Here is a 22690-nt window from a genome sequence, read left to right as displayed (position 1 = left end):
AAGTCACAGATGATCGTGGCCATGATGGGTGAAGAAGGGTGCAGTTATGGTGGCCTAGATTAAAGACTTGATGCCAGCACCATCAATAGAACTTTCTGGATGGAAATGGTCTATTTCTGAACTCTCTGATATGGCAGCCACATATTTGAGCGTTTGAAATGTGGCTAGTATGACTGAGGATTCAAGTTTGTGATTTTATTTTAAGTAATTTATATAGCCACATAAGATTAGCAGCGACCATATAGGGCGATGTAGCATTATACAGACTGCAGCATCCCACGAGCAGCCGCTTTCACATAGGTGCGAGTCTCATCTGGGCATAATTTCCAGCTGTACCCAGGGTAGCTTGATGTGACCGCAGGGATATGACTCCCCACCAGTGAGTCAAATTAGGCTGAGCAGATTAGGACTTTGCTCCCTGGAAGGGCTGAGGTGGATCTGGGGAGAATTTGGAAGGCCCAGAGAAGAGCAGGGTGCAGTGCAGGCTGCAGCCCATCACTGGAATCTGTCTGGGGCTGGAGGTTTGGGTTCGGACCAGTTTCAGGCAGTCTTGTCTCATAGTCCCATCTCCATATCACTGGCCCCATAGATCTTATCTTCATTGGATATCCCTGGAGCAAGATGAGACGCTGGTGATAAAGAGACCCAAGTGTTGTTGTTAGGGGAACTACTGACCGAAACTGCCCACCCTGGCCAGACCCTAGAGTAACCATTTGCATGAGTTATCTTACAACATGAGGTCCTGGTAAGGAACGTGGAGCTAACAAGCCACCACCAACTGAAAGAATTTGGGAAAGGTCAAAAGGAGAGAGGAGACACCAGTCCATGTGTCCTACCAACCTCCCAGAATCCTTCTCACTGGAATCCATCTTGGCTGAGCAATGCGTGCACCACCAGGAAAGACCCTGAGTCAGAATGATTGGCCAGAGACAAGCCGGAAACTAACCCCATCACCATAAAACCCAAGACTGCGAGCCATGTGGCACAGCAGTTCTCCTGGGTTCCCTTACCCTGCTGCTCTCTGCCCGGACACCCCTTCCCAATAAAGTCTCTTGCTTTGTCAGCACGTGTGTCTCCCTGGACAGTTCATTTCCGAGGGTTAGGCAAGAGCCCACTCTCGGGCCCTGGAAGGGGTCCCCCTTCCTGCAACATTGTCTCCAAGGGACTCATCATCTGTCTTCCTGGGACAGCATTTAGCATGCAGCTTGTGGGAGGGGGTTGGTCTCCCCTGAGGCCCCCTGAGGGAGGGCCTCTGCCTACCCTGGCTCTATTTATGCTTGAAGAATAAATGATGGCCTGGCACAGTGGCTTTGGCAGCTGCTGGGTGAGATAGTGATGCCCTAATGCGATTCCTTGGTCCTCCTTCACAGGAAAGGGGTCCCTGTGAGTTCACACCAGCACCGTGTGGTGATTGGGCATCTGGGGTCCTGGGCAAAGGGAAAAACTCAGCCTGGCTTGTGCCTACTGCTCTTCCCTCCCCCTCTTCCTTCTGTTGACGCTCTCGCCTCCCTCCCCCATCTCCACGCCCCCCAGGAGATGACCTCGGGCAGGACCCAGTCCCTCATTTCAGATGCACAGCCCTGCCCTGGAAGGTGAAAAATGATGCTCTTTCTTTCCAGCCAACCGCAAGGAGAAAGCAAGATCCTCCCCCACCTCTCCTCCTTCCCTGGCCCCCACAGACAGACCATGGGCAGGTTACCAAGGTAAAAATCACTAGACTAGTTGTTTGCAGGCCTGGGTCTAAATGCCGGCTCTGCCCCCAAGAATTCCTCTTGTGTCCCTGGGCAAATGATTCTCCTGCATCTGGGCCTCTGTTTTCCCATCTGTGAAATGGTGGAGTTGAACAGTTTTTTGAAATGCTAACATTCCAGGATTAAAGTAGATCTGGTAAAATGTGATTATCTGAGAGGCTTAATCACTCCAGGCAGCTTTGCCATTTAAAAGAGGAGCTGGTTAGCTCGAATGAGTGTCTAATTGGCAGCCTGCAGCGGGGGCGCTCCCTGAAGCAGGAGGCCTTCCATATCCCCTCACCGTGCCACGGGTGTCACGGGTTCCGCCACCCCTCAAGGACAGACAGCTGAGGGGACCCTCTGCGCCTCAGGGAAGAAAGATCCCGCCCTCGCTCCAAGTGCTCTCAGAAGCTATCAGACGCTCCATCTGATTTCTGTCATTCCTGGGACTCAGGGAAGGGAAATCTGGCTGGAGAGCAAAAGTTCAGATAAACAGAAGAATCCTGTGCCTAAAAAATAAGCCGCCTGGGAGCTTGAACTTGGGAGTGTGGTAATGAACGGAACACCAGCCTGGGAGTCAGAGGGACCTGGGTTCCAGGCCTCCTTCCAGGCTAACCCTGCCAACCTCGCTTGGCTGCTGTGGGCACCATGAGGAGTTGATGGATACATGTAATGTTTGTGTGTAAAACGCGGTGCAAAGGCAAAGTGCTACTGACAGCGTGTTCACCTTCTGCATACAAATATCTGCACGGTAACAAGCAAACAGCACCAGGCTTCTCCCAGTGACGCGAGCATGTGCTGTGAACAGTAAGATGCTAAATCATTCCAGAGCTGTTTTAAGGATTAGGCAGAAATGTTAAAGGCAACAGATGTTGGCTTGTTCCCTCCAGGAGGATTTAGGCTTTAGTGGAGTATTTCTCTGCTGGCTTCAGCCCAAATCATGGCCACAGCCCTTTCTCTGACCTCCTGTTCAACCCAGCAAGAAGAAGGGGCTCAGTTTCTCCCCTGAGGTTGAGAAGCGGAACTTCTTCTAGGGAGGGCCTCAATAGGACAATGATCTCTTGTAAGACGAGCTGATTCAAACGTTAGGGGAAATGAGGAAGCACAGATACAGCGTGGAGCCCAGGTTTTTCCTGAAAGCCATGAGCAGAGATGAAAGCACTGGCTTCCAGTCTGAGTTTGGGGAAGTCTCCAGGGCCCTGTACAATGAGACCTGGGTGGTCAAGGTAATTGCTCAAGGCCTTCTGGATCTAGTATTCTAGGGGACCATGATATTGGATGAAGTACAGCCAACCCAAGGATTGCTCCAGAAAGTATCAAGCTTTCTCCTCCAGCACTTGGCAGTGAGGAAGCCACATTCTTGGGTAAAGAGAGAGGCTGTGTCATCATCACAGTCTGGAATCTGTGCAGGGTCAAAACCACTAAAATAACAGAGCCTGAAGTAGTTCCAGCAAAAGACTTCAGGGAACTTCTGAACCTTCAGACAAGTGGCTGCATTCTGCCCTTCTGAAGGCTCTCCTGCACTCACCTTTGAACGGGGATTGGGCTTGAGTCACCAGGAAGAGGCTCTTGCTCTTCTTGCTTTGCTGCTCCTGGCGGGCATAGTAGCCCAGCGTGTTGCAGCGGCCCTTCTTGCAGCTCAGGCACAGGCCCTGGCTGAAGCTGTCCATGTCCTTGCACGGGTAGGCCGTGCTCTGCATATCAGCGTGCAGCAAGGAGTCGATGAAGAGGTGCACCGACCGCTCATGGGCACATTTGATGGTCTGGGTGATGGCTGGAACACAGGGCAAGAAGGACATTAGCATCCCTTTATCTGAAGGATCACCTTGTTTCTCAGTGCAGAGTACCAGCACATCAGGAAGGAGGAGGAGAGTGCTGAGGTCAACCCGCTGACTACAGTGGGTGTGATAACTGACTGAACACTACACAAAGGGTAGACCCCCTGCAGTCACTTAGTGCGGAGGCATCATCTCAGGCTCCAGGGGGCTGCTGAGGGCACCCTGTATGTTACAGTAGGTGTTTTAATAGGAGCCCCAAGTCACTAAGAAAATATTGAATTATTTAAGCAAGTGGGGTATTGTAATTCATTTTGGAAATATTTTAATCTCAAATGGTTAAAAATGCACAATTGCTGATGCTTTAAGGGTGAGTTAGCAGAACAGGCTTGTGCGGAATGCCTCTTTTCTTAATAAAGCTGGGTAAACCAGTGCCCAGGCAATCTTGGGACTTGGCTCATGGTCTGGTGAGAGCTGAGGCCTCCCCCACCATGTCTGCCTTCTGTCCCAAAGCAGCCACTGCATGCCCTAAGATAACTGGCCTGTACAACCAGCATGGGGATTGGCTTCAAGAAGGACATATCCCAGTGACCAGGTCTGAATGGGCCTAACCCAAAACAAGTTTAGGAGGTTTATATACCAAGGATTTTGACCTTTCTTGGGGGGGGGGTTTGTTTTTGGGTCTCCAAATCTTAACAATCTTTAGTAAAGTTTTCTCTAGGAATGTTGAGGAACCACCACGAGATGTGTTAAGAACCTCATGTGAAGGTGGAGCACGGGTAACTTTGCCAAAAGCTGTTTGCCCAGGATTAGTCATCTCAGTTCTTGGTCACTAGGGGCTATATTTGTTGAGCACTCACTATTCGGCAGGTACTACACTGAATGCCTCCCCAGATCTTCAATACAGCTCCTTGAGGCAGCTGTTACAAGTGAGGAAACTGAGTTTCAAAGACATTCACTCACTCACTCAAGCTCACCTAGCCAGGAGGTGGTGAGGATGGTAAAGCAGTTACCAACTGACCAAGTTAACATGTTCACCCCAGAATGGGATCATTTGCAAACATAAGGGTGAAGAAAACTGAGAAAAACCATACCAAGGGTGGGCAAGGTCAATAAATACCCTTGGTTCCATCATTCTGAAGTGTAGCACAAAAGATAAAATGGCAGTAATTGGTCAGAGATGCATTTACCAGGCAACTAGCTAATAAACACCATCCTAGGGGTCTGTGTTGAGCTTAGGGAGGGTGTAAATCTGGGAAGAGGGCTGGATGGTCATCAGGAACTGCTCTGGTGACTAGAGGGCGATGACTGGAGAGAGATGTAAGGAATGATAAGGGGAAGTTCCCAGAAGGTTCTCTCAGGCGTGGCCGGGTGGAAAGCTGGGAGTCCAGCCAAAATGAGATAGTATCCAGTGTGAAGGTCATTCTGATACAGGAGACGTGAAGGTGGTGATGTAATCATGAGATAGTGTGTGCTCAGCTCAGTTTCAGATGATTGGGGCATGATGGTGGTATGTAGGGGTCGGGGGGGGGGTCTCCAGTTGGCTTAGAGTGAGTTGGCATGTCTTAATCAGGATATTATTTTACAATAATGAGAAACTTGGAATGCCTATGAAATGTATGGTTTTTGCTGACATTTCTGTTCTTTAATCCAGGGCCTGTTATCAATGTGCGTGTTAATGTTTTGGTTTTAGGGTTTGAGAGAGAAGTGGGATCACAACACAGATAATGCCATATTCAGTTTCTGCCCTGAGACAAAGGAAGTCACGAGGACCTATTTAGAGCTGAACATCTAATTGGAAGAATCTCAATAATGAATGTCCTGTAGGGTCAGCTGATTAAACCTCACGGGGGTTGGAAGAGTTCTTCCCACTCTTGTGAGACCAAGGATCAAGAAACCATGATCTATTAAGTGGATCATCATAGGGCCCAGAATAGAGGAAGCCCCCTGAGTGAGGAAGGTTCCAGAGAAAGAGGAAGAACCACAGGCATCAGGGCTCAACTTTCAGAAGGGCTGATACCCCGGGAGAGACTTCGCTGGGTACACTGAGTGGGGGTAAGAAGCGGGGACTCCTAGTGGTGCCCCTCAGCTCACCCTCAGCACCTGAGCTCCAGGGACCACTGCCTGTGAAGAGGAAGGGCTTGGGGGGAGCGGCAGCCCTCACCTACTCCCACAGGCCCCCTCTCTGGGTGGACTTGGTGACCATTCACCCTGGGCCCCACCCTTGCCACACTCTTCTCAGAATCTTGCAGATTAGACACCACTGGATCCAGAGACCCCATCAGTTGTGGGGAATGTAAACCAGCGTAGGCTAGTGTCTTCTTTCTCACCGTTTAAGCCGTGCTTGGCAATATGTTTGTAGAGCTCTAGGAAGTGGCATCCAGGCTGGTAGGAGCCCCCGTTGGGGTAGAAGTCATAGTGTGCTATGGGCTGTTTGATGCCCACACTCAGGCCCATGTGCTCCTGGGTAAAGGTGTGAATGGCATCCACGAAATTGGCGTCATCTGGTGAAAGCCGGTCATTGGGGGAAGCTCTTTTAAACAAAAGGCCCGCAGCATCCAGCCCTAACAGGAAAGCAAGGGGAAGGGTTAGGTCAGAGCAAGAGGAGAGGAGAAGAAATGCTCTTTTTACCTTTTTCATGTTATTACACATTCATGAGCTAGCAGGAAGAAGAAAATCCTAGGGCAGAAAATCCTAGGGCATCTCTCGAAAATCTTGCCATAACTTTTTCGCAGTAAAACTGTAGTAATTCATGGCACTAAAAATCGGACACGGGCTGGTTATTATCTATGGGGAAAAGAGGTTTGCAGGACCTATCCAGTGGTAGAAATAAGGTTATAAGGGAATGCTTGATTTATTTAAGCCAATCAATTTTAAGTACCTCTCAAGCTACTTTCAAGAGCATCTGTTTGCATATAAGAAAACCACTGTGCTTATTGTAAGTAGTTCTAACTTATCCATCAAAGAAAGAATTTATTTGCCTGCATGTTGTCAATAATTTCCCTAAACAAGCTGGCTTTTCCCTACACTAATGTCACTTCATTGGAATGTTCAGAACCGCCTTGGGACATTACTGTTCTCTGGGAAAAATGTTGTGAGCAAATAGGACTGCTCACAGCTCTGGTCCTTAAGTGACAGATATGTTTGTATGAGACAAGTGGCAGCTCCTGGCTGATGGTAGCTGGGAAGTATTTATGCACTCAAGGTTTTTTCCTCTGTCTTTCTTCCTTTACCTTCTCTGGAGGACCCTTTGTTGTCCCGTATCAGTCCTGGCTTCCATCACTGTTGGGGGTGAAGGAATTGACAGGGGACCATGACAGTCCCTGCTCTCTAGCCCTCACCCGTAGTTACAAATAAAGGAAGTGATTTATATTCCTTTCTTCGTCAGGCTGACTATGAGATGACAACAGAGTAATTAGCGGTCCTGTTGCTTCTGATATGTGTGGGCCTGGCTAATAATGCCTGATGTGGCCCGTGACACCAGCCGGCGTGGAGAGGGTCCTGGGCCCAGTGCCGCCTCTCTGCAGTTCTGACTTAGCCTTCTAGGCCTGGTTTGTCTGTGAAGGACCTCACTGGACTTCTGTGGAAGGTTCTTGTGTGGGAGGTCTGCTCACCCCCAGGCTACTGAGTGTTAAATCATGGAGGGCGCCAAATACTGATCCATGGATCAGGCCTCCCCCGTCACCAGCAAGATGAAAAAAAAAAAAAAAAAAGGACCAGAAAATGAGTTCTCATCAGGACAAATTTGCTTCGTTTAAATGTCTGCCATTATCCCTATCATTTTTCAGTGTTAAAATAAATCTCTTCTTTTATGAAGGAATGGTAATAGTAGATAGTAGTTGCCAAAAATGTTCTTTCTTGATAAAATAAAAGGTCACAGCAGTGTTATTCATCTTACATTTTGTTTGAATTGTTTTCGCTTGTGAAATATTGTTTTAGGCTGATGGGTCTTGAAGGATGAGCAGGAGTTTGGTAGGGAGACTAGGGCTTGGTTTTCCAGGCAAAGGGAAAAGTGACTGCAAAGGCCCAGAAACACAAAAGGCCATGGCGCGTTTGTAGAGTGGAGAAAAATCTAGTGTCACAGAAGCCTAGAACTACAAGAAGGGAACAATGTGGGAGGAGAAGCTGGAGAGCTCTGGGGACACTACACTGAGAAGGGCCTTGTCTGGGCCTCCTGAGTTTTACCCTGTAGGGATCAGTGGGCCTCAGGGACTTGGCTGATGAGGCGTGTTCTTCTGACTGTGACTCTGGGGCAGCAGGGGGCTATGAGGTTTGTGTCAGGGCAGCCTGGTAGGAAAGGCCTTCTTGTGTGTCTTCAGCTCTTCCTGGGTATCTAGGGGCCTTTCCAAGGTGGCATAGAGCTTGGGGTGAGGTTTGTGGTGCAGAGATCCCTCCCTCAATCCAAACGGGCCCCAGAGTAGGACCCACGTGTTTCACAAAAGTGAAAACTGAGGTACAAACATGGCTGTTACAGCAAATTTAGGGCTGTCATTCTTTAGCTCACGTTGGGCTTTTAAAAGTATAGGTTGAAAAATAAATTCTTTCCTGCTACAAAAGTGTACACAAAATCTCCTTTTTAGGACCTATTTGGCAAGACTGTGAGAGACCTTTGTTTGAGAAAAGGCAATAGGAAGTGAGGCTGTGATTTGCTCTAAATTCTCTTGGAACAGCAGTCTATGACAGCAGTCATGTTTGAAATAAATAGTGCTGTAAGTCCTCCTGTGAACTCTAATACAGCTTGAAGGAAGCTGGGGGTGGGTTAATTATGAGACCGTTGGAAAAGCAGGTCCTTGCTCCACGCCCCCGTGCAGCTGTGAAGATTATAGCTGTTAGTTATCAGGTGTGGTTACCTGTAATTCTCCCAATCTTGTGCTTTCCGCTCATGTAACTGCCAGCGAATCCTGAGACGTGTGCACCCAGGCTGTACCCAATTAGATGAACATTGCTTGGAGAAAAGTGAACAGATTCCTGGAAGACAGCGGTGAGATGGTTTCAGGAGGGGAGAGAGCTGCCTGGATAAAAGCCTTTTGTGGGTGCAGCCTGTTCTAGGCTCCCTCTGTTCTTTGTGCCTGATCACAAGTAAGGTGCTCAACTCCTGCTCAGGACCCCAACTGGCTTCTCACCTTGCTGACTCTGTCCTGTTTCCTTTCAGGCTCAGCTACCTGGGTCCCTGCCTGGTGATGCTGCCTCCTGTCTGCCCATTTTTACCTGGATGTTAATGCCTTGCAGGAGTGATCTCATTCATGTGTGTGGGAGTTTGATAGCTTATAGCGTGTGTTTAGATCCCTTAGCACATCCAAAGAGGTGAGCATAAAAGGAACAGTGGATGGAGTAGTGGGGGCAGATGATTCTATAAAATAGGGCTTTAAGGGAGGCATTTGAGAGACCGCTGGGGGTCTGGTCTCTGTCCCATGCCTTCCCATTCCTGTGAGCTTAGCAGAAGTAGTTCTCCCATCTGGGTTGCTCTAGGAGACCAGCTTAATTCACTCAGTCTTAGAGGAAGGGAGAGGACGGGAGAGAAGGGAAGTCAGGGCAGGTCTCACCTCCAGCCACTGGAGAAGGGCCGCGATCTCCTGGCCGACGAGGCGGGTGTTGCGGACAGCAATGGAATAGTGGGTGTGGGCCAGGGTGACCCATTCTGCCAGCCCCACGTTGACTGGTTGGGCCAGCTGAGACTTCAGCGCTGCCACCATCTGCCAGATCCAGTTTTCCAGCGAGGCTTCCATCTGAGGGTGGAACCACAGGGTCATCAGCTTCCCAGGGAGGGAGGGGGGAGTGCTGTGCTAGCTCCCTCTATCTGCCTGCTCACCTCTTTCCTTCTCCAACTCTGGGCTCATGCTGGGTCCTTCTCTCCAAGAGAAAGGGCTTAACCTGGGGCTTCTCAACCTCAGCACCATTGACATTTGGGGCCAGATATTTCTTGGCTGTGGGAGCTGTCCTGTGCACGGTAGGATGTTTAGCCGCATCCTTGCCTCCATCCAAGAGAGGCCAGCAGCACCCCTCTCCACCCCCTCCCCAAGCTGTGAAGACCAAAAATGTCTCTGGACTTTCCAAATGTCCCCCGGGGGGCTACCCCCAGCCCTCCTTGTGCTGCTGGACCTCTGGGTCACACCCACTGTGTGCTGCTTGCCTTAGAGGGGGTAGGACTGTGAGCTGGAACACAGTAGGAACTCAATAACAATTGAGTTGACTCATTATGGAGAACTGTTCTGTGTATGTTCCTCGTTTGAGAGCCAATTTGCAGGGCACTCCTGAAGGGTTCACAGCGCAAAGATGTTTGTGCTGTGTCTGGAAGGATAAGTAGGAGTTCTCACGGAAGAATCCAGGTGGGCAGGTGAGTGTGGCGGCGGTGGGTGAGGGTATCTAGGGCACTCCAGGCGGAGGAAGAGCATGTGCAGAGGTGCAGAACCACAGAAGGGCAGTGCGGTCTGTCTGGGGAGAGGAGAAAAGTCGGGTGTAATTGAAGACGAGAACACAGAGGTGAAGCTGGACAGCAGTACTGATGGTTTGGCTTGTGAGTCTGGGGTAAGATGCATTCATTTAATAAATGTCTTTCTACCCAGTACCTTCTATGTGGATGTAACACCTTGGGTTCAAATCCAGACTCTCCTAGTTACTAGCTGAGTGACCTTGGGCAAGTTATTTAACTTTTCAGTGCCCCAGTTTCCTTGTCTGGAAAATGGGGATAATAATAGTGTCCTCCTTCCAGGATTGCTGTGAAGATGAGATAAGTTAATAGATGTAAAGCATTTAGCGCCTGGAACATAGTGAGGACTCAGTAAATGTTAGTTATTGCAGCTGCTGCTGTTGTCATTATTATTATTATTATTACCAGCAATAGTAGGTATATTCCAATCTGCACAAGATTTTGAAAACAAAGAACTCATTCTAGTAAAAGGATCCTTGTAAGAGGACCCTGCTATCTTCATGTCTGTAAACAAGATATGAAGTCAGCCATTACTTCAGCTAACAAATATTTTTGGAGCACCTAATATATAATGGATCCTGTCCGGCGGGAGATGAGGGAAGGGATACTCTAGGCAGAAGTCACAGCCTGAGCCAAGAGGAGAGAAGTCATGTGGAAGGAGCTACAAGCAGAGGTAAGGAGGAGGCAGGGAGAGTGGCAGTGGAGGCAGGGAGAGCTGGCACTGCTGTTTGTAAGGCTCTCAGCTCAGGTCCCTACCTCAAGTCAGGTACCAAGTCCCCAGCTCTGTTCTCCCCAAAGCTCTGCTCTGGATGCATTCCCTCCTTCCCAATTTCTTTTCTCTTTTTCTCTTGTAAGGGAAGGTCCCTTTGGCTAAAGCAGCTGAAGAGATGGAATGTTCTTCCCTTACGATGACTGGCCTTCTAATAATCCATCCTTACCCCCTCCGCTCCCATGGGAAAGCTTTCCATGTCTGATCTTTTTTTTTGGCTGTGCCATTCAGCTTGTGGGATATTAGTTCCCTGACCAAGGCTTGAACCCGGGCAACCACAGTGAAAGCGCCGAATCCTAACCGCTGGACCACCAGAGAACTCCCTCCATGTCTGATCTTTAGTTTCCTTTAAGATAGGTTTCATCTCAGGGTTCTACCCTCTGCCTCCAATTCCATGATTTTTTTTTTTTTTAAAGAAACAGGGATGGAGCTCCTAGCTTAGCTAGAGAGAGCTGCAGTGAGGAGATTGCCGTGTGAGGCCTGCTGTGTGATGGGAATACTGCCAAACCCATCCTTGACAAAGGCTTGATGTAATGGAGTCTTTGACAGTGTGGGCTTTGGAGCATGAGGGTTCTAGTTTTGAAGTTCTGTCTACTGAGGGCTGTGTGACTGTGGTAGCTGCTTGACCTCTCTGAGCTGCAGTTTCCTCATTTGAGAGATGAGACTAACTCAAGTGGCCGTGTAGGGAGGAGGGACGATTAAATGAGCTGATGTCTGATGTAAATGGCTTAGCTCCTATAGGGCCTCATCTGTGTTAGGTCTTTTCTCTAGGGGCAGGAAAGCCCCTACCACCTTCACTGCCAACCCTGTGCTGTGGTGGAACACCCCCCTGCCCTTCCATAGGGTGGGGCTCCTTTAAATCCTAGGAGGAAGCTGCTGGCAGGCTACAGGAGCCTCTGTGCTTTTCTGGGATGGCAAACCCACCTTGTGGCTATACCCACATGGCGTCATGTGGTTCCCATTACCCCATGAGGCCAGGCATGGGGTCTGTTTTGTTCATGTGGAGGGTATGAGTGAATACATGTTGAAAGAGTGGTGGTGGGCCAATGGGCTCATTTTGCTCTCTAAGCTAGGATAGATGGGGGTTGCAGAGTATTTTTCAATTAGATGGTAGGGAAAGGGTTTCAAGTCATGAAATAGATCCCAGATTTCTGGAGGTTTCACAGTGTGAACCAAGCTTCAAATCGTGGGTGGCCTAGAAACCAGTAAGGCAGAATTTCTTCTTGGAAACTTTTGTTTGACTTCAATCATTGCCCACAATATTCTTTTCCCCCTTCTTCCACAGTAATAGAATTTTAGCATCACTAAAAAGCTACACTTTCTCTAAGAGGCTACATATCTTAACCACCTTTCCCTCTAGGTATGGGCAAATGGATGTAATTGGAAGCATTTCACAGATGCTTCTGGGAAGCTAACCTAAGAAAACACACTTATATACCAAAAGCCATTGAATTGTACACTTTAAATGGATGAATTTTATGGTATAATGTGAATTATACCTCAATATAGTTGTTTTTTAAAAACCCTGCTTTTTTACTTTTTTGTGTTTACATTTTACTACCTTGTGCGACCTGGGATGCAGATGTGATAGCTAGTGCTCTAGCTGCCATCTTGGACCATACTCTAAGGATAGCAGAATAGTGAGCAGGGAATAAGCTGGGTCCTTGAGGACTTCAGTGACCAAAGCTGTTTATTCAGTTTTGGATTACATATACTGGACTGTTGTATGAAATGGAAAAAAACTTCTGTTTTATTTGAACTACTGCCAATTTGGATTTCTGTTATTTGCAGCTGAATTTAACCCTTACAAATATAATATTTTATTGGGAGACTATGTCTTCTGGCTTCCTACCTCCTCTTGGGAAACATGCAGATTCACCTCCATGAACTGCAATCTCTTATGGGCCCTTATGTGCTGTGTGACCTTTTTGAGCCACATTTTATTATCTGAAATGTGGAGATAATTATACTTTCTCTGCCCTGCTTACTCATGAAATTGAGATAATCAATAAGATAATGTGTGGGGAAGCACTTGGAAAATTAGAATGTACTTTAAAAGTATTATGCATGAAGTTGTTATCACCAGCTCCCTATCTTTTTATTACGATTGAACACACTAGGGAGGGAAACAAAAGAAAATGTAAAAGTACAGAGAAAAAAGGCATGTCAGCATTTCCTACCAACCACCCGTGGACTATCATCACCAGAGGCAGAGAGGAGTTGAAGCCGCACTGCTGTAACATGTCTGAGTGATTGAGCCGAATCTGACAGCCCTTATCGGTTTCTTCTTTAAAGAGCAGAAATCTGGTTCTTGTCTCCTGTGATGTTTCCTTTGTTTCAATGGCTCGAGATCTCCTTCCAAATGACTCTGGAAGATAAAATTGGAGACAGTGTTTAACCTGGCACCTGTTCCACCTCTGCCAGCTCTGGGACAACCCAAAAGTTTCTAAGAGCACTAGGCAGTGGGGTTACTGCAAGGTGCTGGAGGTAGGCATGGGCTGTGGCTTTGGGGAACCCCAAAGAGCGTTTTATTTCCAGCAGAATGGCCATTTCTTTCCTGGGAGATGATGGAGGGTGACCTAGGAGGACCCCACATAGAGGTGGAGAGGACCAGATCCTCCATCCTGCCATCCCAGTGACTACAGGATCAGCCAGTCAGACACTAGAGTAACTCCAGGACATTGGGAATATGGGAGAGGCAATTGGGACTGAGGTTCAGAGAGGATAAGTATTTCGCCCAAAATCGTGATGCCAATAAGTGGTAGGATTTGGACCCTGTCTCTCTGACTCCAATTCCCTACATCCCTACGCTAGGGAGACAGCACATGGAGCATCTTAGTTTGATGACACTTTGCATTCTCTCCTGTGGCTCAACCTGTTGTCACACGTAGTCTTGCATTGACCAGGTAGGACTGGGGTGGGGAGGATCACAGAGGGAGTGGTGGATTCTGCCTGATGGGGAGTGGCATTCGGGGAGGACTTCTCAGGGAAAGTGATGCTCATGCTGGCCCTGAGGGATCAATGAGGGCTTGTGTGTATGTGTGAGTGGGTGGAAGGAGTAGGGCTTTCCGAGCTGAGGGAACAGCTGAGTAAGGGCTCAGAGGCGGGGGACCTTGTGGGTGGAAGGAAGCCGAAGGCTGGGAAGCCAGAGTGTGGGGGGCCCCTGGATGCTGAGGAGTCTGGACTTTATGCTCTAGATGATAAGATGCTGCTAAAGAGTTTTCAGCAGAAAAGGATAAATGAATTTCCACCCGGAATCTTTCATAGACTGTGCGAGGGTGGGGTAGGGAGAAAAAGATTGTTTTTATGATTACGCCTTCTGTTGTTTTCCTGAAAGGCTACCTAGCTTCTCTTTGTGGGGAGCCTCACCCTGACTCTGAGACACTTTGCGGGGGATGGGCAGTCACCCAACTCTTTGAGGCAGCCCAACAGCTGTCAAGACCATGATGTCAGTCAGAGATACAGCTGGGTGGAGCCTGAGGGAGGTGCCATGTTCCCCAGGTGTGGCATCCCGAGATGGGTGACATCTTTTCTGCTAAGATTAGGAAACAGACCAAGAGCTGGGGGAGGATGCTCTCACAGCCCGTTCCAGCTGAGGGTGGGCTCCCCTGTGGCCGAGGGGCAGACACAAGGCCATACCAGCATTTTTGATCAGTGAACTCAATTCAGCCCAGTTACTAAGAACCCTGATCATTCTTTCTGAGCATAAAGTCATTCAGGCTTCTCAGACAATAAGCCTTGGGCTTTTGGTTTCAGGGGACAGCAGGACAGAGAGATGATGGAACTACAAAGTGCAAGGGGAGGTATTAATGAAACCAATTTTCCTACCCAAAGGTTATTAATTTGAAAGGTTATTAATTCCCAGCAGAGGGCAATGATTTTTCACTATGATGACAGAATGAAATGCATCATATTTTATTAAAAGGAGATGAGAATGAGAATCTGAGTAACTTCTCTGAGATAAGAAAATTTCTGCCGCCCAGTTTGACTTTCCCAAGCTTAGAGACTATCTGAGCTGGTCCTCATTCCTGAAAGCATAATCCCAGATCGTCCTCCCCATCTTATTGCACGCACTGCCCCCCTGGTCTCTAAGTCAGAAACCTGGATGTCATCTTACACTGTTTTAGCAGCCATCCAATCAGTCCAAAGCTTCAGGTTCCCAAATATCCCTAGAATCCAGTGCCCTAGCTCAGGTGCACACTGTTTCTTGCTTGGTTTATTGCCACAGCTTCCTAACTGGTCTCTCTCTGTTCAATCTCACCACCCTCCCTCACACTGCTGCTCAAAGAATCTTTCTAGAACAGAAATGACTATTATACCCGTTAGTATCTTTAAGCTTCTTGGTATTGCAGCCAAGTCCATCACCTGAATGATGATCCCTCATCCCTCAAATCATCCCCTCTCTACGCTCTCCTGCTACCCCAGACTGCCACTAGTTCCCCCCATTGCCATTTCACATCCCTGCATCTTTGCACTCTCGCTTCCCTCTCTGCTGCTCTCCTCTGGTCCATTTGTTAAAATGGAACTCAGACATCACCCCCTCCAGGAAGCTGTCTCCTCTAGCCAGAGGTAATTACTTCCTCTTGCTGCCAGCACCGTATTGGACCCCTGATCCTAAGGTAATTTATTTGTTTGGATGCGTGGTGTTTCCTCCACCAGGCTGTGAACTCACGGAGGACAGAGCTGAGGATGATTAATAAGTGATTAGTGCGTGATGTGGTATTCTGTGGGGTCCAGGTCTCAGATCAAAGGCTATCATTCGATTTGTCAGCCCTTTATGAATTGGAGCTCAAGGTAACTAATTTTCTTTTATTCAGGGACCGAATAGCTATATCTTCCTTCATTTCAGGATAGCTGACTTGAATGCTAAAAAGTCTATATGAAAATAAAATGGGGATAGATATAATACCCATCTTGTGAAGTCATTACAAGGATTAAATAAGATGGTATTTGTAAAGAGCACGGAACAATACCTGGCACATAATTAGACCCACATAAATGTGTGTTGTTAAAATAAGTACAGATTGGAGCATCCAGCATCTTGCATTTTTGATCTGTGAAATTCTTTCTTTCTGTGAAAATTTATCCCAGTTACCCTGGATTTAGCTGGGAGAATCAGCTCTGGTCCCAGTTCCTGGGGCCTCAGGTCTGTTCAGGAGAGTCCTAGGGAAAAAGAGTTGTCAGATGGAAAGGCTCACAAACACCTGCACTGACCTGAGCTCTCCCTTTTCTTCCTCGGAGCTTGGTTTTCTTTTAGCATATGTGTGAGTGAGAAGGTTGTGTATATATTAATTCATTCATTTACTTCCTCAACAAATACTTATTAAGCATATATTATTATATTATGCCCTGAGCCCTGACTAGGTAGCAGTTGGAGGCAAATAGGGCCTGACATCTGTGTTTCAGGAGTCCCCAGTCCAGTGGGAAAGAAAGCATGAAAGTCAGCCATCACATGAGGTTGCTGTGAATACTGCTGTGGAGTGACATCCTGAGTAGGAGCTTTAGGGAAGATGCCAAGAGAAGATAAGGCATCAGTTGAGTCTGGAAGGATGAAAGATTCTTTAGGTGCTCATATCTAGGAGAAATTTTTGAAGAAAGTGGGGCTCTGGTGCCTAAAAATATAAGATTTGGTGGAGGACCTGAGCACTGAAGGGCTGCTGTGGGGAAGAGGGCCTAGGATTCTTTTGCGGAGCTCCAGGAGATAGAAACAGAGTCAAAAGGTGGGCATGACATGGAAGGAAAATTTTGACTTTAAGTGGTTCTTGAAAATTCATAGTTGAAGAAATTGGGACAAAGAGAAAATAAAGGTGGCAAAACAACAAAGACAGAAATGTTAATAGATTAGCAACCTAAACTGCACACTCTGTGATCATATAAGGTTGCAGAAGATGGGCCACAGATTTTGTTTTGAGCTTCCTATTGGCCAAATCAAAGAGGGAAACAGGAGCAGTTATAGAATTCATGCTGTCCAGTTGCTCATACTTTTCTGGTCCTGAAGCCTGAGATGGTTTTCCTGTGGGTTACTGTAAAAAGAGGCCATTGCATGAGGCAGGGGCCATTGTCTTGAATACTATTCCTATGAAATATACAGTAGCAAGTTTTATGTGGTTGACTCAGAGTGCAATGCAGTCCTCAATGGAAGCAGCACCCATAGCACCAAACAGCGCTTAAGTCACAGTGAGTCTCTGTAAGACTCTTCGCTGTAATCCAGCAGCAGTCCTATGACTGAAGGAGGCGAGGGCTACTTTAGGTCACATTTTGGGTGGAAGGAGTAGTCCCCAAGTGTCTGAGCCTCCATGGGAGCAGAGTTTGATTGACCCCTTCACAGAACACATAGAATACTGGAGCATCCTCAGGCAAGCCACAGCTTCAAGGATGCACTTCTGTGACTCACACCCAAAAGTATACCAAAATCTCTTTCCTAGGCTTTAGCCCTGCCCATAACAGGCTCTTGACAGGGCTTCTCTACCTGGGGATGCTTTTGACACTGCAAACCCAGTGAGGCCAAAGTGAATTTATTTTCTTTCCTCCCAACCTTCTTCTTCCTTTCTTTCTACATTTCCTATTGTGGTTTGTGACACCGTCATTTGTCCATGCTGTTGCTCAAGCTAGAAAGCTTAAGAGCTGTCCTGGAATACCCTCTCTGTCCCCTTGGTAACCCACTAGGGTCACCAAATTCTGAGGACACAGTCTCAGGGTTATCTTCTCTGCCCCCTGCCACTGACTTAGTCTGGGAACTCACAGTTGTTTTTGTATTAGTTGTGATACGGTAATAGACTCTTAACTGTTTTATATTTTGTCTATATGTAGAATTAATACATGTTCATTGTAGATATACAATCTGAAAAATGCTGAAATGAATAAAGATTCTCACTACTCAGAAAAACACACAAGTAATATTTGGAGTATTTCCTTCCAATCTATTCTTATGGAGATACTTGTTTCATAGATGTTTGCTTGGGGTGTCTATAATTGAGATCACATTATGTGAATGGTTTTATATCCCTCTTTACCTGTCATGATAATTTTCTTACAGCATTAGAAATTCTTTAAAAACATGCTTTTGAAAAGTGGAATAGGGCTTCCCTGGTGGTGCAAAGGTTGAGAATCCGCCTGCCAATGCAGGGGGCATGGGTTCGAGCCCTGGTCCGGGAAGATCCCACATGCCACGGAGCAACTAAGCCCGTGCGCCACAACTACTGAGCTTGTACTCTAGAGCCCGTGAGCCACAACTACTGAGCCTGCATGCCACAACTACTGAAGCCCACGTGCCTAGAGCCAGTGCTCTGCAACAAGAGAAGCCACTGCAATGAGAAGCCCGTGCACCGCAACAAAGAGTAGCCCCCGCTCGCCACAACTAGAGAAAAGCCCACAGCAACGAAGACCCAATGCAGCCAAAAATAAATAAGTAAATAAATAAATGTATTAAAAAAAAAAAAGAAAAGTGACATAGTTTGTTTCATTATTGTTGGACATTTAGGTTGTTTCCTGTTTTCTTTTTTTTCCCTATTACTAGCAATGCTCTGATAACCATCTTTATAAATAAATCTTTGTCTGAATCTATGAGTGTTTTTTTAGTAAAGATTCCCCAAAGTAGAATCATTCGCTTCTTAGGGGTGATCTTATTTATATCTCTTTATATATGCATATATATCCAAATTGATATTCAGCACTTTTAAAGCTAATATTTTTTGAGTGCTTTCTCTCTCTGTGCCAGGCACTTTTCTAGCAGTCTTATTTGTATGAACTTATTTAAACCTCACAATTCGTGAGTAAGCGGTTAGTAAATCCAATGATTTCATTATGAGTGAGGAAATTTGTCCTAATTTTATCGGATAGGAGCTTTTCCTTCTTCAGGCATGTCTTCTGAAATCGTCATTTTTCTCATGTCTTTAGAAGAGCTAAAGACACACCAATGATAAGAATCTGGAAATAAGGCTGTGATTTTGAGAGGGAGAATATCAACTAAGGTAGGCAGTCAAAGCCTTCAGAGGGAGTCAGCCCTTATAACCTGGAAAGCAAGTTGATGGGCTGGAGAGGCTTGGGGTTGCCCTCTGCATGACAGCAACTTCCTGGGACAGCAAAACTTCCTCAGAATTAGTCAGAAGGAAAAGCTGGGTGCAGCCATTACATTTCTAATATTAGATTCCTTGCAGCAAGTGATTTCTCTATTCCTAAGTCAGCCACCAGGTTTGAGGGTTCCTAAAATTTCATACAAGAATAAATTATTTCATTTTCTTTTGGGTAAGGACATCATTAGGTGGATGACTGCAGGCGACTGAACTGGCTTAGAGGAGAACCAAGGATTCTGCAGTAAAAGGCCCCGAGAGGAGTCAGGACCTGTCTTCTGCCTGTGATGCCTGGGCTGGGTGCTTTTGTTCAGTTCCATGTTTGTCAAGCACCACCCGTGTATTAGCTTGTGCTGAGGACACCAGTGCATGACAGGAGCCACAGGTATTAATATGCCTCCTGCCACAGAGCTGTTTGTGAAATTTCTTCACATTCTTATTTTTTTCTTTAAAGATTTATTATTTATTTATTATTATTATTTTTTAAATTTATTTTTGGCTGCATTGGGTCTTAGTTGCAGCACGCGGGATCTTCGTTGAGGCACGCAGGATCTTTTGTTGCTGCGTGCCGGCTTCTCTCTAGGTGTGGCGCGTGGGTTCCAGAGCACGTGGGCTCTAGTTGAAGTGCTCGAGCTCAGTAGTTGTGGCACGTGGGCTTAACTGCCCCGCAGCATGTGGGATCTTAGTTCCCTGAGCAGGGACTGAACCCGCGTCCCCTGCATCGCAAGGCGGATTCTTGCCACTGGACCACCAGGGAAGTCCCACATTCTTATTTAAATTGCTAACTCTGTGTGTGTGTGTGTGTGTGTGTGTGTGTGTGTGTGTGTGTGTGTGTGTGTGTGATTTCACTTTGTTAACCCACTGAAAATATTCCCAGACCCAGGACTAGTGGGAGGGGTCCTCTGGAAGACCATAACTTCATGATTACCCTGAACATCCTCTGGGCCACGTCCTCTGCTTAGGATGGAACAAACCTATGAGATAAATGTAGCCAGAGCTCTGTCCCTGGCTGCCGTGGTCAGGCCTATGATTTGTACATGGGCAACACAGACTTCAGAATTTCTAGAACTACAGCAGGATGGAAAAACTTGAGTAAGAAATTAGTCCCTACTGGGTCTTCACAGATTTAGCTCTTAGCTGTTGCTGATATTTGGTGATAAGCAGATTCTACCAAAGGCTGGGTAAGCAATGCTTCTCCCACTCCTGCCATCTTGAATTTTGCCCTGACCTGAACATCCCACCCTCCCATTTACTTATTATCCTAAAAATATTTCTATGCCTGGATTTCTCAGTTTGGACAATATAGTTACTAATCTTTGTGACATTCTCCAGCTCTTGTGACACCCCAGCATCACTGCACTGTAATATTGAACCCAAATGACCCAAGGCATAAACTGCTCCTATGAGGTGATTTATATGGCTGTAGTAACTTTTCAGGTCATTAGAATATTATTTTATTTCACTTTTTAAAATTTATTTTTTATTGAAATATAGTTGAATTACAATGTTGTGTTAATTACTGCTGTACAACAAAGTGACTCAGTTATACATATATATACATTCTTTTTCATATTCTTTTCCATTATGGTTTATCACAGGATATTGAATATATTTCCCTGTAGAATATTGTTTTGAACTCAGCAGAAATTCCTATGTTTGCCTTGAATGAATTTATTTTATAGTTGTTCTTTAAAAAACTTTGGGGTCTAGAATTGCTGAAGTAATTTATTACCTTTAGGAGGTTGCCATCTTCCCATTCTCTTTTGCATTCCTGTTTCACCTGTTCTTTTTGTTTGTTTATTTTTGCTTTCTTCTTTTCACCATTTTGTTGTCATATAAGGTGATGAGATAAGAGATGGAAGGAAAGCCGTTTTCAGAAATCTGTTTATTCTGTTTTCTTTGTCTCTTTTGGCCTGATTTTGCTGGCCATCCTGTAGCCTTAGACTACAGCTTCTCCTTTTGTGGATTCCAGTAAAGAAAGTAAATAGAGGCTGTGTTTTCTTGCTGGAAAGTTTTTTTTTTTCCCTCCAAAATTTCATCTTAGGCTGTATTCCCCTGGCTAAGTCAGAACTTTTTTTTTTCTTTCAAGAAATCTGATTATGAAAAAGTATGCCATTCAGAAGAGCTTTCCATTTGTACTGGAATCCTCTGGGGATACGGGGGCTTACTTCCCTAAAGTGGTTCCAAGGTCTTGGGCATATTCCACTCTGGATCAGTTCAAGGTAGGGTAACCAATTGTCCTGTCAAACCAGGATGAGCTGGCCACCTTAATTTGTTTAAGGGCAATTGAGTGAATAAATGAAAAGAGAAAAGATGATAAAAATGCAGAGGTACAATGTACCTTCCTGCCTAGTCTTTGTGTGGTCCCCTGCCCTGACATGCTCTGCTGTCTTCCCCATTTGCTTAGCTAACATCACTCTTTCTCCAAATGTAAACTCAATCTTCATTTCCTCAGGGGAAATGTCCTGACTTGGTCACATCTCCCTATTATTTGTTCTTTTAGGTGTTTTCGTAGTTGTAATTTTCTATTTGAATAGTCATTACATAAATATCTATCTCCCCAGTTTGGTGGTAAGCTCCATGAAAGCAGGATCTAGGTCTGGTTTTGCTCACACTGAAACTTTTGTCAGTAGAGCAAGGATTGTCAAATGTAGTGGTTAGGCCCCCAGACCAGGAGCCATGTGGCTTGGGTTTGAGGTCCATTTCCAATACTTACTACTTTTGTGACCTTGGGCAAATTACTTGATGAGATACCACCTCTCCTCTCCCCCTCTAAAATGGTTAAAATTTAAAAGACTGACAACACCTAGTGCTGGTGAGGATGTGGAGCAACAAGAACGATTCATTTATTGCTGGTGGGATTGCAAAATACTGTAGCCACTTTGGAAAACCACTTGGCAGTTCCTTATACAGGTAAATACACATGTACCATAAGACTCAGCAATTCCAAACCTAGGAGTTTACCCAATAGAAATTAAAACAAATGTCTATGCAAAGATGCAAATGTTCACAGAAGCTTTATTCATAATAGACACAAACTAGCAACAACCCATACCTATCAACTAATAAATGGATAAACTAATTGTGATATATCCATGGAATGTACTTAGCAATACTACTTAGGAATACTATACAATAATACTTAGGAATACTACTTAGCAACAAAAAGGAACACATTTCTGATACATACAGCAGCGTAGATGAATCTCAAATGCATTACACTAAGTGAAAGAGGCCCAGCTTAAAAGCTTGCATACTGTGTGATTCTATTTATATGACATTCTGGAAAAGGCAAAACTATAGTGACAGAGAGCAGATCAGTGGTTTCCTGGGGCCTGGGGATGGAAAAGGCAAAGGGAAACTTTTGGAGGGGTTGAAGTATTTTATATCTTGATGGTGGTAGTGGTTCCCTAGGTGTGCATTTAAAAAATTGTTCAGAAAATGAGCTACAGCCAGGCAATACTGTTGTTTCTCCACATGACCCAGGGTCTGAGCCTGGGCACTGAAGGCTGCATGGCAGTCTTTCTGCATCAGTTGCTTATGCAGGGCTGGGCTGGCCTGAGAGGACAAGATGTTTCTGAGTCCTCTGGGGTTGAGGTCAGTTGGCAGGGAGAGCTCCAGCCCTGACTTTGAACCAAATTATTGGATCAGTCTGGGATGAGCCCAGCCCTCCAGGACCTCAGGGAGACCTGGCATACCTGCAAAGCCCTTCCAGGTTCCTTTGGGGCAGGGATGACTAGAGGCACCTAGGGGGTCCATACTTGGGAACCCAAAGCATCTGGTCAGAGAGGGTTAGAGAGGAAAGGGACTGGGAGACCACATGATACAGCATTTACTGCCTGCTTTTAATTCTCTTTCTGTGCATCTCAAGCAACCTCATTTATCGAGGAGTTTCTCATTTTCCTTTTCTTATTTAGTAA

At 46.2% G+C, this 22690-nt stretch overlaps 1 protein-coding gene and 1 long non-coding RNA gene across 3 annotated transcripts in view; both read right to left on the bottom strand.

Annotated features, from left to right (window-relative positions):
• Positions 1-22690, bottom strand: part of LOC309654354 — a 498770-nt gene that overhangs the window by 138624 nt on the left and 337456 nt on the right. The window lies entirely within an intron of this gene.
• Positions 1-22690, bottom strand: part of LIPC (lipase C, hepatic type) — a 178713-nt gene that overhangs the window by 15740 nt on the left and 140283 nt on the right. For both annotated transcript variants that reach the window (XM_082446877.1, XM_082446878.1), the window contains 5 exons: positions 12882-13069; positions 9049-9231; positions 8356-8473; positions 5836-6069; positions 3259-3504 (listed from right to left, as the gene is read on the bottom strand). In XM_082446877.1, coding sequence (XP_082303003.1) covers positions 3259-3504; positions 5836-6069; positions 8356-8473; positions 9049-9231; positions 12882-13069 — 969 coding nt within the window. The remainder of the gene's footprint in view (positions 1-3258; positions 3505-5835; positions 6070-8355; positions 8474-9048; positions 9232-12881; positions 13070-22690) is intronic.

The sequence above is a fragment of the Balaenoptera physalus genome (assembly GCF_965194825.1).
Source record: "Balaenoptera physalus genome assembly, chromosome: 2".
NCBI lineage: Eukaryota > Metazoa > Chordata > Mammalia > Artiodactyla > Balaenopteridae > Balaenoptera > Balaenoptera physalus.
The sequence above is the reverse complement of the archived record's forward strand: the minus strand, read 5'-3'. Positions and strand labels throughout refer to the sequence as shown.